The sequence below is a fragment of the Pinus tabuliformis genome, chromosome 7 (assembly GCF_031772625.1).
Source record: "Pinus tabuliformis cultivar Carrire ecotype Pingquan chromosome 7, CPIR1, whole genome shotgun sequence".
NCBI classification, from domain to species: Eukaryota; Viridiplantae; Streptophyta; class Pinopsida; order Pinales; family Pinaceae; genus Pinus; species Pinus tabuliformis.
The window spans coordinates 2,010,160,072-2,010,175,008 of NC_142293.1; the positions used below are offsets into that span (position 1 = coordinate 2,010,160,072).

The window sequence follows — 14,937 nt, forward strand, 5'->3', positions numbered from 1 at the left end:
AGCAAAGATATCTAATTTCCCTTTGAGCCAGACACGTGTCAGTGTCCAAGTCACCGTCTATATCCAACTCATCATCTTTCCAGCACGGACAGGGGTTAACCATCATTGCATTTTTTCATGTAGCTTTGGCCCTCAAGTCTTTTTATTCTTGACACGTGCCAGTGCCTTGTAAAGTAACGGCGTTTGATAGTGGTTTCCCGTTCGACGTATCGGCGCACGGCAGGCAAACCCACCGCCGTTAAAACAAACGGGTTCTAGGCGCGGACGAACATTTCAACCCGTTTTCGTGGTTTGGTGGACCTTACGGCGCATTGCAATTCAACCTAAAGCAGTGTTTGAGATCCGGCGGCCGTATCTTGGTCAAGGGCAGAGGGGAAGAAGAAGAGGAAAGAGTTGCAGGTTCTTGGGTGTAGTGGGAGGAAATTTTTACCAAAATTTGTGGTTATTATATATTAGATCATGCACTGATCTGTCGCGGAAGCTCAAAAATGTGTTTCGGAGGCTTCAAACTGATGTATTTTTCTGTTTTATTGGGATTCGGCTGAGCATCTCGGGCTCCGTCTTGGCCAGAGTTGCAGGAATTTTGATTTTGTATTCAAGATTTCAAGCTCGACGCATTTTTCAAAATTTGCGGAGGATCGTAAGAATCTGACAGTTGAGAGAACGATTAGAGTGCATTTCTTGATCCTTTTGTAAGAGATATTTGAGGCATTAGTAAAATCTTTTGCTTTCTGAGGCAATGCGTTTGAGAATTTTGCTTGGCTCTCAGCTTTAATCGGCTCTGTCTCATGGTATGTAGACGTTTGCCATCACTTTGTTTCATTCTGTTGACTATGCTTTATAATTGCTCCTTTTGATTTAGCAGAATGATTTTTGTTCTGTTGCATATTTTCTAGATTTTACTTGTGGATTATTCTGTTTTTAGCAATTGTAGTTTTTTTTTCAAACTGTATGCCTGCAAATCAGATGATACTTACAAATTGGTATACTTAGCAGCTTCTGATGTTCAAATTAACTTCCAGAGATACTTTTTACAGGAAAAATGCTTTTTATAAGTGAGTTTTCTTTATTCTGCCAAATATCCTGCTAAGAAAAGGCTTCAGTTTGCTTAAGAGAAAAATCTTTTAAACTGTATGACTGCAAATCAGATGATATTTACAAACTACTATATGTAGCAGATTCTGATATCCAAATTAATTTCTGGAGGCACTTAACAGAGAAAAATATTTCTGCATGGGAAAATTTTACTTATTCTGCGTAATATCATGCAAAGGGGAAGTTTCAGTATGTACAACAGAAAAATCTTCTTATCTGAATGCCTGCAAATCGGATGATGGTTATAAACTACTATACTTAGCAGCTTCTAATTTCCATATTGATTTCCAGAGTCAGTTATAACGGAAAAAATTGTACAAGTAATTTTTTTACTTATTCCTCTTAATGTTATGTAAAGAGTAGGTTTTAGTTTGCTTAATAGAAAAATATTCCAAACTGTATCTCTTCAAATGAGATTATGGTTTCAAACTACTCTACTTAGCAGCTTTTGATGTCCAAATCAACTTATATGGATGCTCAGAAGCCCATATTTTTGGGGTAGACGCTTTCCACACAGCAAAAACATTTCCTTGTGTGTTTCCTCGCTTTTCCCAGAAGGGAGACGTGAGGAGGCGTTTCCTCAGAACCCTCCAAGTCCCTAGACTGTGGGAAGCAGTTAGGTGGGGTTTGGTGGTGCATGCCACTGACCCCGGGGATGCATCTCTGTGGAACACTTTTTTGTTTTCCACTGAGGTTAGCAGCTTTTTTGTTTTCCACTGACTTTAGCAGCCTTTGGTTGTCATATATAGACCATTTTGTCCTCTGGAAATGATTTTATGCTTTTGTAATGAAGTTTAGCAGTGATTGATTTGCTGGTTAGGGATGACTTGGTCTTCTGCGCCTTGAGGTGACAGTTTTATTCTCTTGTCATGGAGGTTAGCAGTGTTTGATTTGTTGACCAAGGATCATTTGTTCTCTGTTAATCTAGCTGACAATTTGAATTTGAACTCCAGTGCATCTTCCAGTGGGGAACTGCACTAACAAAGTCGTCAAGCTTTTTAGCTTTGGTATCTACTGTGAGGAATCACTAAGCATTTTAGCTTATGGCGTATTTACCAGTGAGGATTCAATATGGTGTATCAACTATCGAGGGATTGACAGAGTTATCTTTGGTTATGTAGATCTTCAATGTTTTTAATTTGTGAGTAATGTCTCAAATTGGATTTTCCAAGAGTCAAAATTTGATCATGTAAATGCTATCCCTAACATCCCTCCGTAATAATATATTATTGGGCAAGACAAGGTACAAAAAAAGTGGCCAAATTTACAATGATCCCCGTTAAGGTATCTCTAGAATTCAATTCAATATCTCTAGCTTCACATGTTTCTGTAAACAACACTGAGAGATTGTTGAAAGAAAGAGAACCTTTGCTAAAGAGAGATAGGAGATCACCTGGAAAACTTGTGAGAGGGAGTATATATGTATTATGCAATATCTGAAAGTGAGGCGGGTGGGTTACCCAAGAAATTGAATCTTATTCTTATTCTTTGTCTTAATGGATTTCTTAAGTGTCATGATCAAGGTAATTTATCTCTGAGAGTGAGGCGGGTAGGGTACCCAAGAAATTGAATCTTATTCTTATTTCTTGTCCCAATGGGTTTCTTAAATGTCATGATCAAGGTGATTTATCTCATCTGCATGTCATTCCATATGTTTGAGTGCTGTTTTGAAGCGCATAGCACCTAAACTAGATATCATTTTATGTGGGTTCATATGACAAGGATATCAGTAAAAGGGAGTAGACAATCAATCCCTATTTTGATGTTGTGTTCTTCCATTCGATGCTTGAGAGTCTGCTTATGGGACATGTGCATTCCCCTGTTTTTATGAATGGTGCAGAGATGGGAAGAAATGTAGTGTCTTGTGGTCTTCCCAAAGCAATCATGAAAAGTTCCATTGAGCATAATTTGGAAGCTGGTACATAAAGACCAATACAGTCCCTGACAAATGTAGCATAGATGTGGAAGCTATGGACAAGCTTTATAAGGAATTGCATCATGGACATTGTTGGAGGGATTTGGGAGAAGCATTCACCAGGGATCCATTCTTAATTTATTATTCCTTATTTTGCCCGGTTCTGCCTAAATTTAGATAAACATGATTTCCCTAAATATGAAGAAACGACATACAGAAAATATCTGAATAACCAGTCATTGTCAAAGAAACAATGGTTACTGGAAGGAAAAGATAGTTAAGGCTATTCTTTTTAGACATTCAAAAAATTCAATCCTTTAAGACTGATTGTTATGTTACTCATGGGCTCTTTGTTTTTTCCAGTGTGGAAAAAATCCGCAAAAAGTTGGGATTAAATCCCAAAAACCCGATTTTTTCAGCAAAACGATTAAATCGGCCGACTTTTTGCAGACTTTTTCACTGCCGAAAAAATTGCGATTTAATTGAATTAATCCTGATTTTATCGGGAGTCGACCGAAAAAGTCTGCCATCTTGAGAGTTGAGACTCAGACAAGACTCAAGTATGTGATGTAGCACTAGACTTCATATACATATTATATATTAGCTTTCTTTACATGTTTATGTGGATATGCATTTATTTGATGTTGTGGACACTCTAGATGCTAAAAAAAATAAAAATAAATGATTATTTTTGTGTTTTTTTAAAATTTCGCTGACTTTTTCAAAAAACTCCCGACTTTAATGAGTTTTTCAACTTTTGGACCCTTGCTGATTTAATCTCGACTTCGACTTTTTCCACAATCTCCCTGCCGGCTCGTTATGTAGTGGATGCCCATTTCCTTCTCTCTGCTAATTGCCAAAGTTTACTGTTTTTTTTATGAATAGAATCGTAGAAGGAATCTGTATTATATCAGGAATTTAAAGTTGCTGATTGATCTGATACCATGTAAGGTTTTAAACTGGTGCCCACATGACAATTATACCTATCAGCACAATATTCCATCAATGATATGTAATATAGTGGGAGATGACTGAATTATATAGGGCAAAGGGTCGTGTGACGTGTCCTTTCAGTCATGCCACAAGTATATAGTAATAATAATACAATAATCATTTCTAATCTGCATCCGTCTAATTTTTATTAGTCATTTCCTTCCCTTCTAGTATAGTACATTTTAATTCGTTTTGCTTTGTTATAAGTTTCTCATTCTTTTCACTCCATCTTCTCCATCAATTATTTTATTCTATTTAGTCCTTTATGTTCAGTGGGCTCTTGGTATATGGATTTTGGGGGGATCAAGGATGCTGATATCCTACATGAACACAACTTTACCACCTTCATCTGATGACTCCATTGACAGATTACAATATTTTTTGACAGTTTGATGTCCAATTTTGAGGATGTAGAAAGGCACAGAATTTCTGTTGGAAGTGTATAATGAAGCTGCAGGTTATATTCTTGGGACAAGTTTTGACAGTTTTTATGTCCAATTTTGGCGATGTAAAAAGGAACATAAATACTACAGGAAGTGTATACGATGTCATTGCAGATTATATTTAATTGGACAAAGAGAATTATCAGTATTCATACATGGACAGCTAGTGGAGAAGATATTGCTGGAGCTTCTTTTTTGCCTGTTTCCCATTTTTTAAACTTTGCAGAAGATATGAAATGACATATCCACTGTTTATATTGGACTGGTCATATATTTAGCTTTCTTGTTTTATTCTCAAGATGAACAAAACATAGTCTCTCTGTCAATGCTGTATGCATCCATAAAATGTATTTTTCTTTCAACATGGATGAAATAAAAAACTATTTTTTCCCAGTGAAAAGATATTAATAAGAATATATTTTTATTGTGAAATTTTGTAGAAATAATTTTTGTTGAAGGTTAGAAATGTCCAGACCCCAGATGTTTAGAGATTGGACTGAAACTTTGGTAAGATAGAAAAGACTAAACCCATTTTCTCAATGTATAGGTAATGGCTGAGTTAGAAAATAATTGTAAAATATAGGAAACGATTGAGTAAGCTGTGAGAAAATAACCTTAAAATATTGTATTAATTGTAGGTAGACTTGGTCCATATCGTTTTTTCTGCGTTACCTATTTTTTTTTTACTATGCAAAAAGTATGTAATTTCAGATCTTCTTTAAATATTGGATTGGTCATATTTTTTGCTTTCATGTTTTATCTCTCGAGACGAGCAAAACAGTCTCTTTCCCAATGTTGCATGCATCTGCAAAATATATTTTTATTTCAACTTGAATGAAGAATACATTTTTTTCAAAGGAAAATAGAAATATATTATTATCAGTGTTGCAAACATCCCGATATTTTGGTGGTATATTAATTTCGATGATGTTTGTCATTTTTTTACTGATATTTTCTTGATTTTTACGACTTTTTGGTTTCTGGACCCTTGCCTATTTTTTCAGGATGCTGATGTTTGCAACATTGATTATTTTTGTTGTTGTTGCGGAATTTTCTGGAAATGAACTGTGTTGAAGTTAAGAAATGTCTTAACATTTATAGTTGACATTCCACCCATCTTCAGGGAATTGGACTGAAGCTTTTGAAATATAGGAAAGAGCAAACCCATTGTCTGAATGTACAGGTAACAAATAAATTAGCCATTAGAAAATAATCATAAGATATAGGAAATGACTAAGTTAACTGGTAGAAAATAATCTTAGAATATTATGTTTAATAGTAATGAGACTTGGTCAAAATCATTGATAGTCAAATAAATGAGGAGTGGAATGATTTAAAGAAATAATAAAATATTATTAAGGGGAAGACTTTGTATATTATTTAGAAAAAGGGGAGAATAAGTTGAATGGAGCTCATTAGTATATATAATTTAAAATAAACAAAATAAAATATATTATATGAAAAGATAAAATAATATATAATTAAAATTAGCTGTATCCCCCCCTTCAGATAGAGTCTGCTTCCCTGTTAAATTCTCTGTAAAGATGATCAAAGCAAACTGCATTAAGCACAGATAAAGAGGCTTTAACTTGATATATTGGCCTGCCTGAGCACTGGGCTTATGATTCTGTTTTTTTTCATTCGTCCAATTAATTACAATCATTGAGTCACCAGAAATCTGTTCTTGAAATTCCTTGTTGTGGAGTCGATTTTGAAGCTCTGCATGATTGTTTGTCCCTTTTCTGGATCCAGCCTTAAATATGGTGCTGTGTGAATGATCTAGAAAATAATATCTCCATCATCACTGTTTGGGGGATTACCTTGACTGGATCTTTCAAAGTATTATTTCCAATATATTAAGTATAATAAGACTTAAGTCAATATTACACACTAACAGAGAAGATTAGCACAAGTGCCATGCATAGATTGCATGCTTGGCTTCTCTATATGAAAAACTAACTTATTCAAAGACCTAAAAGAAGAAAAACTGCAAAGCTATCTACAATTCCCACTTTCCAATTGAGGAATTCTGCACACTTTTGACTCTGATCAATGAAGTCCCATCATGTAGTGATATTCACGAGGAATAGGCTTGACAGACAATAAGCTAAATGAGTTTTGTTTATGTTGCCACAATAATGTATTTAACCTGTTACTAATTGTATCATGAGAGGTAAAGTCTTTCCATAATAACAACTTCTTTTATTTTCAATTTGTTTCCTGCGGTTAGTATATAAATTATGGTCTAGGGTTGGCAAGAGAGGGGGATCATTCTTGATCTTGAGGAATACTTGTAAACATTTTTGCTTGGTGTTTGGGAATTCTGCAAACAATCAAATTGAGTGTATTCTCTTTTCCAGGGTCTTCTTGCAGTTGAAACCATAACTAAGAGTCTAAGACATTGATCATTATTGGAGACTCAAGTATCATCAACTTGATGATCTCAAAATCAATTCCCTTGGATAGAAAATTAGTGTTTATTATAGCTTGAATATGGAAGGATATTTCCACATTCCAAAAGCTCTCATTCTTAGAGAGCATAATCACCAAACTAACTCACTAGCCAATGAAGCAGCCATGTGCACAATGGGGGCTCATTATTTATCCCGAGGGACATTGAGAAGCATTCTTTGCTTGGGATCTGGGGAACTCCACAGACAACGAAGCTAAGGCGTATGCTCTTTTCTTGGGTCTCCTTCCTGCCAATGAAGTTGGAATGCAGACATTGATTGTTCATTGGTGGCTCAAGTATCATCATTAACTTGATGGTTGCAAAATCAATTCCTTCCGGTGGCAAAATAGCATCTTATTATAGCTTGAATCTGGAAGGATATTTCCAGATTCCAAAAGGTCTTGTTCTATCAGCCTCTTAGAGAGCATAATCACTGGGTTGATTCACTAGCCAATGAAGAGGTTGCGAAAGCAATTCCTTCTGATGGCAAATTAGCATCTTATTATAGCTTGAAACTGGAAGGAGATTTCCAGGCTGCTAAAGGTCTTGTTCTATCAGGCTCTTAGAGAGCAAAATCACTGGGTTGATTCACTAGCCAATGAAGAGGCCACACTCAATGGGGCTATGCAATAATAAGTCATATCTTAATCCCTATAGTTTATTGGTTAGAGACATGTTGCATGACAACCAAACAACATATGTCATGTCACCACTGTCACTCAATCTCAAGCGAGGGATTTAGATATGAAAAGCATTGCCCCTCCACTTCTCACATGTGCGAAATAGATATGAAAGGGCCTGCCCCTTCACTTCTCGCATGCACAAAATACTTCCTCGTTTGCTTCTTCAACCATCCTGTGCAGTTTACCAGGGGTTAGCTGGGATAATGGAATCTTGTGTGAGAGGTTTGAACAACTAGCTTGGAGGAAGGGCTATTCTGGATTGGAGATTATTCCTGGTTAAGGATTTTGCTAGCCTTTGGTTCATGTTATGGAAACTCTGCTTGGTTTTGAGAGCTGTTGTGAATGTTGAGTGCAATGTTAATCATTGTTTTGGGTTCTGGAAAATTGTTGGGTGTTTGGTACATTGGTTTTATGCATGATTCGTGTTTATTTTTGATGCTTGCCATTTTTGATATTTTGGCTCTGGTGTTCATGTTTTGTTTTCTCTGCCCCCTTGCTGTGTGGTCTTCTGGTTTGGTGTGCTAGACCATCTTGTGCTCTGGAAGCTGGGTATTCCCTGGCCCTTTCTGTGTGTGTTCACTAGCTATCCTCAGCATCTTATTTTGGTCTGGTAGAGTGGTTCTTTCCTGGGTGAAATCTCTATGGATGATAGGGAGGCTCAGGAATATTGTAGGATTCTGAGGAGGCATGAGGAGTCCATTTAAATCAATGGAGCCTCTCTCTTTTCTGTGACTTCTAAAGTCCATGAAAATGAGCGCTGTTGCACCTCTCAGAATGCAATGATTATGAACCCTTTGGTCCAGCATAAGCAATAGATTGTTGTTTTGGAAGCTGAATGCTTCATGCTTAGACATGGTTAGCAATCTCAACAAAAGTTGTCACTATGCTGCCTTCAATCACTGGATGTCAGTCAATTCAGTTCAAGATAGTCTCAAGGAGGAAGATACTATCCATCACATGATGGAAGATCTGGATCCAGGCAACTAGTACTCACATCTCTCCAACATGGGACAGGATGTAGTGGACAGCTTTTGTGTTTTCGTCGCTCTTTCTGTTTTGTAAACATTAAATCAATAAAAATGTTAGGTGTCCTTCAGGCTTTATACCTGTAGGAAGTTTTGAAATGTTATAGCTATGTGTATCGTTAAATTTGAAAATCATGCCCACAGTCCCTTTGTAATTCTCGCTGTTTAGCTCTGCTACAGCCTTTTTTTAGCACTAAATTCTCCAGTTCGGTTGAAAAGCGATATATATATTATCCTTTTTATTAGCTGTAGTCCCAATCTTTGTGTTAAAAATGGTCAAATATAAGGAATATGCAATACTTATAATTTTCTTTTACTATGACCATAGTTACCGGATTCTTTTGAGGGCAGTCCACGCCTGCATTCGATTCTACTTGGAATTTTGAATCCATATCAAATTGTTGTTTAGTTTGAGTATTTTGGATTGGATCTGTTTCTGGTATGACTGGGTCAAGATCCCACTGACAGAATCACGGCAGATTTAACTCCTAGCAGCATGTTTCAAACAATTTTTACCTTCATTATCTCCATCCACAGGGAGCATGCAATGATGCAATATACATAATAATTATTTGCTAACTTGATCAAAATTTGTGCAATTTGTTCCCAAGTGCCCTGGTTGAGCACTTGAAATTTAGCAGTAGATTAGTTTTGATCATTGTTTATCAATATTGTATTTTAGTAGTTTTGTACAGTGAGTTGTATTCAGTGTAGTCTCTCTGAGGGAATTGTAGCTTTCATCTGAAAGGTTGAAGTTCTGTATTTATTTTCCTCTCTTTGTATTTAGCCATTACCACTTATAATTAAGATTACCTAACTACAATAATACATAAGTGTTTACAATGCAGAGGTATCCCCTACTAGTAAGTTTTGTCACTCTTGCAATTAGAGGGATTGATTTTTCTTCTTCCCACCATTTGCCATCTTGGCTCATATTTAATTTGATGTTATAACCTAAATATCTGATGATGCTATCTGCTAGCAATTGCAGTCATTAAATTTTCAGCAAACTTGGTGGTTTTGTTTCATTCCTCAATTGGAAATATATGCATTAAAACTAATTAGTTTATGTGTTAATTTGGATTTCATTTTTTCTTCAAGATAAAATTTAAATTTTAAAAGTGCGTGTGTGTGTGTATCTGATTCCCAAATTCCTAATTTCTGGATGAGTGCTGATTCTTCAGCTGATTCTAGTCACACACCCACGGTTCTTGTAACTTTGAATATGTCAAGTCCACTTTTACAATTAAACGTAATGTAAAAAACATAGGACATATTTACAACTTCAGGCCTTTTTTCGCCTGTTGTCAAGGATGACTTCTTGTCCTTCAATTTCTGTTTTTGCATTTATGATTTCTCTGCCCTTCAAATTATACAGGTAAGTCAACAGATTAGTTTCTGATTTCTGAAGTATCATAACTGATATTGAATTGCATGCAACAAAAAGTGATAAAGGTTTTACATATTCATCAGTGGCTTTTTACAACTTCTAAATAAGGAAATGATAGTGGCAGAATTTTAGTATTTTGCATGCATTGCTTCAAATGTTAGATACATGGAAATATGTTTGTTTTACATGCTTCTTTTAACTGTTATTGATTCCTGGAAAAAACTGGCTGTTTGTTGTAACACTGATTTTGATGGTGTTCTCTATTCCAGCAGTGTTGTCACTCTGACTTTCAAGCTACACTGGTTTTGGCATGGCAACGGTAGACAGCAGGCAAGACACACTTGATTTTGAGTTTCTTCAAGGTACACTTGGTGAAAAGGATGCCTCGAGTTTAAAAGGGAGTGTTGACCCCATTGTATACAAACTTGTTCGGGTAATTGTTATCTTTCAGCTTTAATGGCTGTTTTGAGAGTTCTAATATTCCTGTATGCAAGGTAGTCACATTTGGAGAAGCCACAATATGTCAGTTTAATGTGTAATGTATGTATATAAGATAAGATCATTTATTTATGTATGTAGAAGCTCTTATTAGCATGTATTAGGCCACTTGTTCATATGGTGCTAACTAATTATTTGTTTATGAGAAGGAATTTTTTTTTCCATCTAACAAAGCACCCACCCTTCAGCCTGTAGGCAAGGTAAGATATTCTTCAGTGCTCAAGGCTGTTCAATAACAAGGTTCAAAGCTATTACAATGATATACTCAATATGAGTACACATGTCACTTGAGTTAATTGAACCTAGTTGGGGAGGATAACAATTATTCCTCCCAACCACCCAAGATAAATCTAATTGACAGTGAGAAGCAGATTTATGATGTTAGGTTTCACTGTTTGATATGGACAAAGATATAAAAACCTAAAAATCCAGCTAAAAAATTAAGATAAAGAGAGTTTGATGGATTTGGGTGTCCCTATGCACTGGTGATAAGATTTTGGGGAGGTTTCCATGCTTTCTTGATGTATTTCTGGTCTTCTTTTGCTGCTAGCTCAAACTTCACCATCTTCTGTATCATTACTAGTCTTAGATTTCAAAGCTTCTTTAACATTATTTTACAGGTACATTTTAAATGGAGCCTTATTTCTAGGTGTATCACGTATCTAGAGGATCTAATGGAATCTTCTCAGTTTTGTTATATTATGACTAGATTTTTTCATCATTGTGGTAGAGTTTTATTTATTTGAATTCTGTATATTGTCAGGTTGAAGGAGATGGAACATTTGTGCCAGCCACAGAAGATGAGGTTGAACACTTATTTGATAATGAGAGAGACCAGAAATTTCCAAAGGCTCGTAGGAAACAACTCAATTCACAAAACATGGCAAAAGCATCTGCTACTGAAGATTCCCCTAGCAGTGACAGTTTCACCGAGGATGGAGATGTCACAGGTTGGCAAACTGCAAGATTTGCCCTTTCTATCATGTAATCTGTAGCAATTGTTTGGATTTACACTTTTGTGGGTTGTTTAATTTATGGTTAATGTGAGGAAGTTGTTTGCATGAACTTGAAGCAATTGTTTATATGCACTAGTTAAGATTCATGATTGCAGTCATGAAGCTTTCATTGGTAGGTGATTTTAGTTCTGCTTGCTTGCTTTAGGATGTCAAGATCTTTCTCACCATAGGTAAAATTTCTCTAGTTTAGTTGTTGTTGAACATTCTTAAGCTATTTGCAGAAGTAACCCGAGATTTTTTCCCTCCTCAAGATTAGCAAGCCCCCCTTATGTTCAATGTATTTGTTTCTTTTCTCAATATGTGATTTAGATATTGCATTCCCAGCATAAGCGCATGTTCAAGTGTTTTCTATATCTAGTGTAGATATCAGAAAAATGAAACCTTGATTAATGGATTTTGAGCTGTTATGTAGAAATTAGGCTTCATCTTTGATATCTTGATGCAGTTCAAAGTAGTTAGTAGTTACATGTTAAGCTTGTGAAGGGTGACTTGAGAAGACAAGCTCTTGGCCCTCACGGAGGTTAGATCATCATATGAAAGATGATCTTAAGTTGTAATTTATGTATGAATTTCCATATAAGCAACAAATGTAAAGTCCACTAGTGTTGATGATGCCATGAACTGTGAGGGAACTGTATAGCTATCAAATACAGTGTTCTTCATTGAGTGAGTCATGCAAGTCTTATTCGGACTCCGGAGACGTGTAGGAAACTTGACTGTACTGGGTGGGGGGGTGGGGGGAATTATATAATGCATTCATGGTCATCAATTTACAACTTCTACTTTTATTTTCAATAGTTATCTGAACTATTAGACGTGCAACAGTACATCATATGAATAACAAATTTAACATATAAACAACATTAAATCACAGCATACGAATAAGCACACAAATGCAGCACATGTAGACACTAGATGTAAGTGGAAACCCATAAAGGGAAAAACCACAACTTTTGTTGTTGTGATGTAAATGCAAGCAACCACTCCCTTTTTACATCAGCTTTTGTAGGCACCCACTTACAGGAGGTTTCAACCTCTCTTCCCCTTAGAAGTAGGCACTCTTTAATGCATTGAAGATCATAACCTTGGTTTTACATAGGTTGATTGTCAATCATTGAAGGTCACAAAAGCTAGTTAGGGAATCAATTTGTGTTTGTAGGACCTTCAATGAGGAGCCCAATAGGATTAAGTCATTAACTAAGGGGTCAACACATGATGTAGGAGGCTAATAGGATCCTTGCCTTGAATGTGTGTTCACATAGGAAACATTCCAACCCGTCAATGTAGATCCCAAAAGGATTTGGTGGGAAGGGCCACCCTTGCTTTACTTGAATGGTACTTTGGTTAAAGTTGGAAATTTCATGTTTTGTATGAAGGCTATGAAGAACTGTTTCGTATAATATTATGATGGATGTTAGGAGCATATTTAAAATGTTGATGCCTTAGAGCCTATGGAACAAAACCTTTGTAGGTACAATGAATGTTTTTTGAAAGTCTTACAGAGCAACAAAAAACTTTTGAAGCATGATGATGAGCTTCCCCATAATGACCTTGAGTATGAAGGTGTGATTGGTCATCTAGTACATTGGGTGGATGCCAACCTACCCTTTGGCTCTGAGGTTTAGACTCTCCAACTCATTTGAAAGCCATAGCAAATTTTGAAAAATTATGCCCAAGCATGATATTCCATTAGTTGTTTATGTTGGTGCTGATAGCCCTAATTATGTTCTTGATGCCTCCCTTTGAGAAGAGATGGCAATAGCGGGGGAAGTTGATACCAGTGGGGGTTTGCTGGGCTATTTCATGGAGGGAGGTTGTGTGAGCAAACATGGATAGAAGATTTAAATCTGTGGGGAGGGCATTGTGTCGAGGGAAAAAGGTGTGCCAAAAGGATTTTATATCTCCTTGAGGAGAGGAAAGGTTTTCTAATTAGGTGGAGGTGCCATAAGTTTTTTGAAGGTGGGGGTAAGATAAAGGGTCATTTGTGAACTAGAAATAGAGGTTTATATGGAATAGTTTGTGTTCCTCATCAAACCAACAATGCATGGGAGTCAATCATAATTGTGGCACACAATGTCAACATATATGTTAATGCTGTGGAGAATGTCTCATTTTGGTAAGACCAAGCCCAGTGATATCCATATATCTGGGTTGGTGTTTTTGTGGGCTCACATTTGTCTATTAGAAATAGGTCATGGTAACTGACCATGTCATAAAGTGTGCCAAGAGATGTCCAAAAAACCCCATTGCATTTCTAGTAGGCAATGGAAATGGCAAACAAGGCTCCCATTCATCTAAGGATCCATCATTTGGAACGAGGGTGGGACTACCCTCGGGTAGTGGGGGAGGAGAGCCGTTTGTTTGACTAGAGAGCTTTACGGTGGTTTCCCTAAAAGTTTCAAATTGGATGAAAAGTGTTGAGCTGGTCTTGGCCCCCTTGACCCATGCTTTCTTAGGTTATCTTTCAGGTTGAGGGTACCATTAAGAAACGAAGTGTGTATGGCCATCGGATCCAAAGTTGTAGCACCAGGAGTTCCTGCACCATAAGGTTAAGTTCCTTGTTTTGTCAGAGATGCTCCTCAGTGATTTGGGCCTGGATCGCTTTTTCAACTTTGACAAGCATGGGAAGTTTCTCTTTCTTTTGAACCACTTCAGCTGAAGCTCTGTTTCCTACTTGATCATGGCCTGTTGGGGTCTTATTTATTCTTGTAGGTTTTTGAGGTTAGAATTTTCCATTTGTATTGTGTGTGTTTTAATGATGAAAATTTTCTAGACAATTCATTTCTGTTACCAGCTGCTCGATATTGTGGTTGTCCAACTCAACTTTCACAATTCTCTCTGTGAGTTCATGGATTGAGAAATGGAGTAGACTATTTTCAGTCTCCAGCTTCTCCAATCTGGCCAGTATGGCCTTGTGATGAATTGCCCTGTCTAAGATTCCCATGGAAGAATGGGGATTGCATTCCACTTCTTTGTCCAATGGATTGCTTTGTACAGTACCTCTTCCTTTCTGTCTGCTTGTGAATGAAAAATGTGAAACCCATTTTCTAATGTGCTGTAGGTTGCTGTGTATTGTTCTGAGAGAAATGTATCTGGCAAGGGGAAGGGAAGGAGACGGGGCAGAAGGAGTCACTGTGGTAGAGGAGGGAGTGAGAGATGATGGGGAGGTCACTGAGGTGGAGGCTGAGCTTGGGGCTGAAGGAAGAGCTGACAGGGAGGTGGTAGGCAGGTAGAAAACAGGAAGGGTACTGTGTGGTGGATAAGGTAGAGATGGGGGAAGAAGCGTGGGATGGATAGAAAGGAGAAGGTGGGGAAGATGAAGAAGGGAGGGGTGGTTGGGACTAAGCGAGGATAGGGATGTTGAGTTGTGGAAGAGTTACGGTATGGCTGGGGGAGAGGAGACAGGACGGGTGGCCACTGTGAAGTG

The 14,937-nt window shown here is 37.1% G+C and overlaps 1 protein-coding gene across 3 annotated transcripts in view; it reads left to right on the forward strand.

Moving 5' to 3' along the window:
- Positions 1-321: 321 nt before the first annotated feature.
- Positions 322-14,937, forward strand: part of LOC149256548 (uncharacterized) — a 77,139-nt gene continuing 62,523 nt past the window's right edge. Inside the window, exons 1-3 of one of the 3 annotated variants that reach the window (XM_089460774.1) lie at positions 322-791; positions 10,266-10,429; positions 11,258-11,444. In XM_089460774.1, the coding sequence (XP_089316900.1) occupies positions 10,307-10,429; positions 11,258-11,444 (310 nt within the window). In that variant the 5' untranslated portion in view covers positions 322-791; positions 10,266-10,306. Of the gene's footprint in view, positions 792-10,265; positions 10,430-11,257; positions 11,479-14,937 lie in introns of those variants that run through there. The other 2 variants (XM_089460775.1, XM_089460776.1) reach the window with 2 other exon arrangements.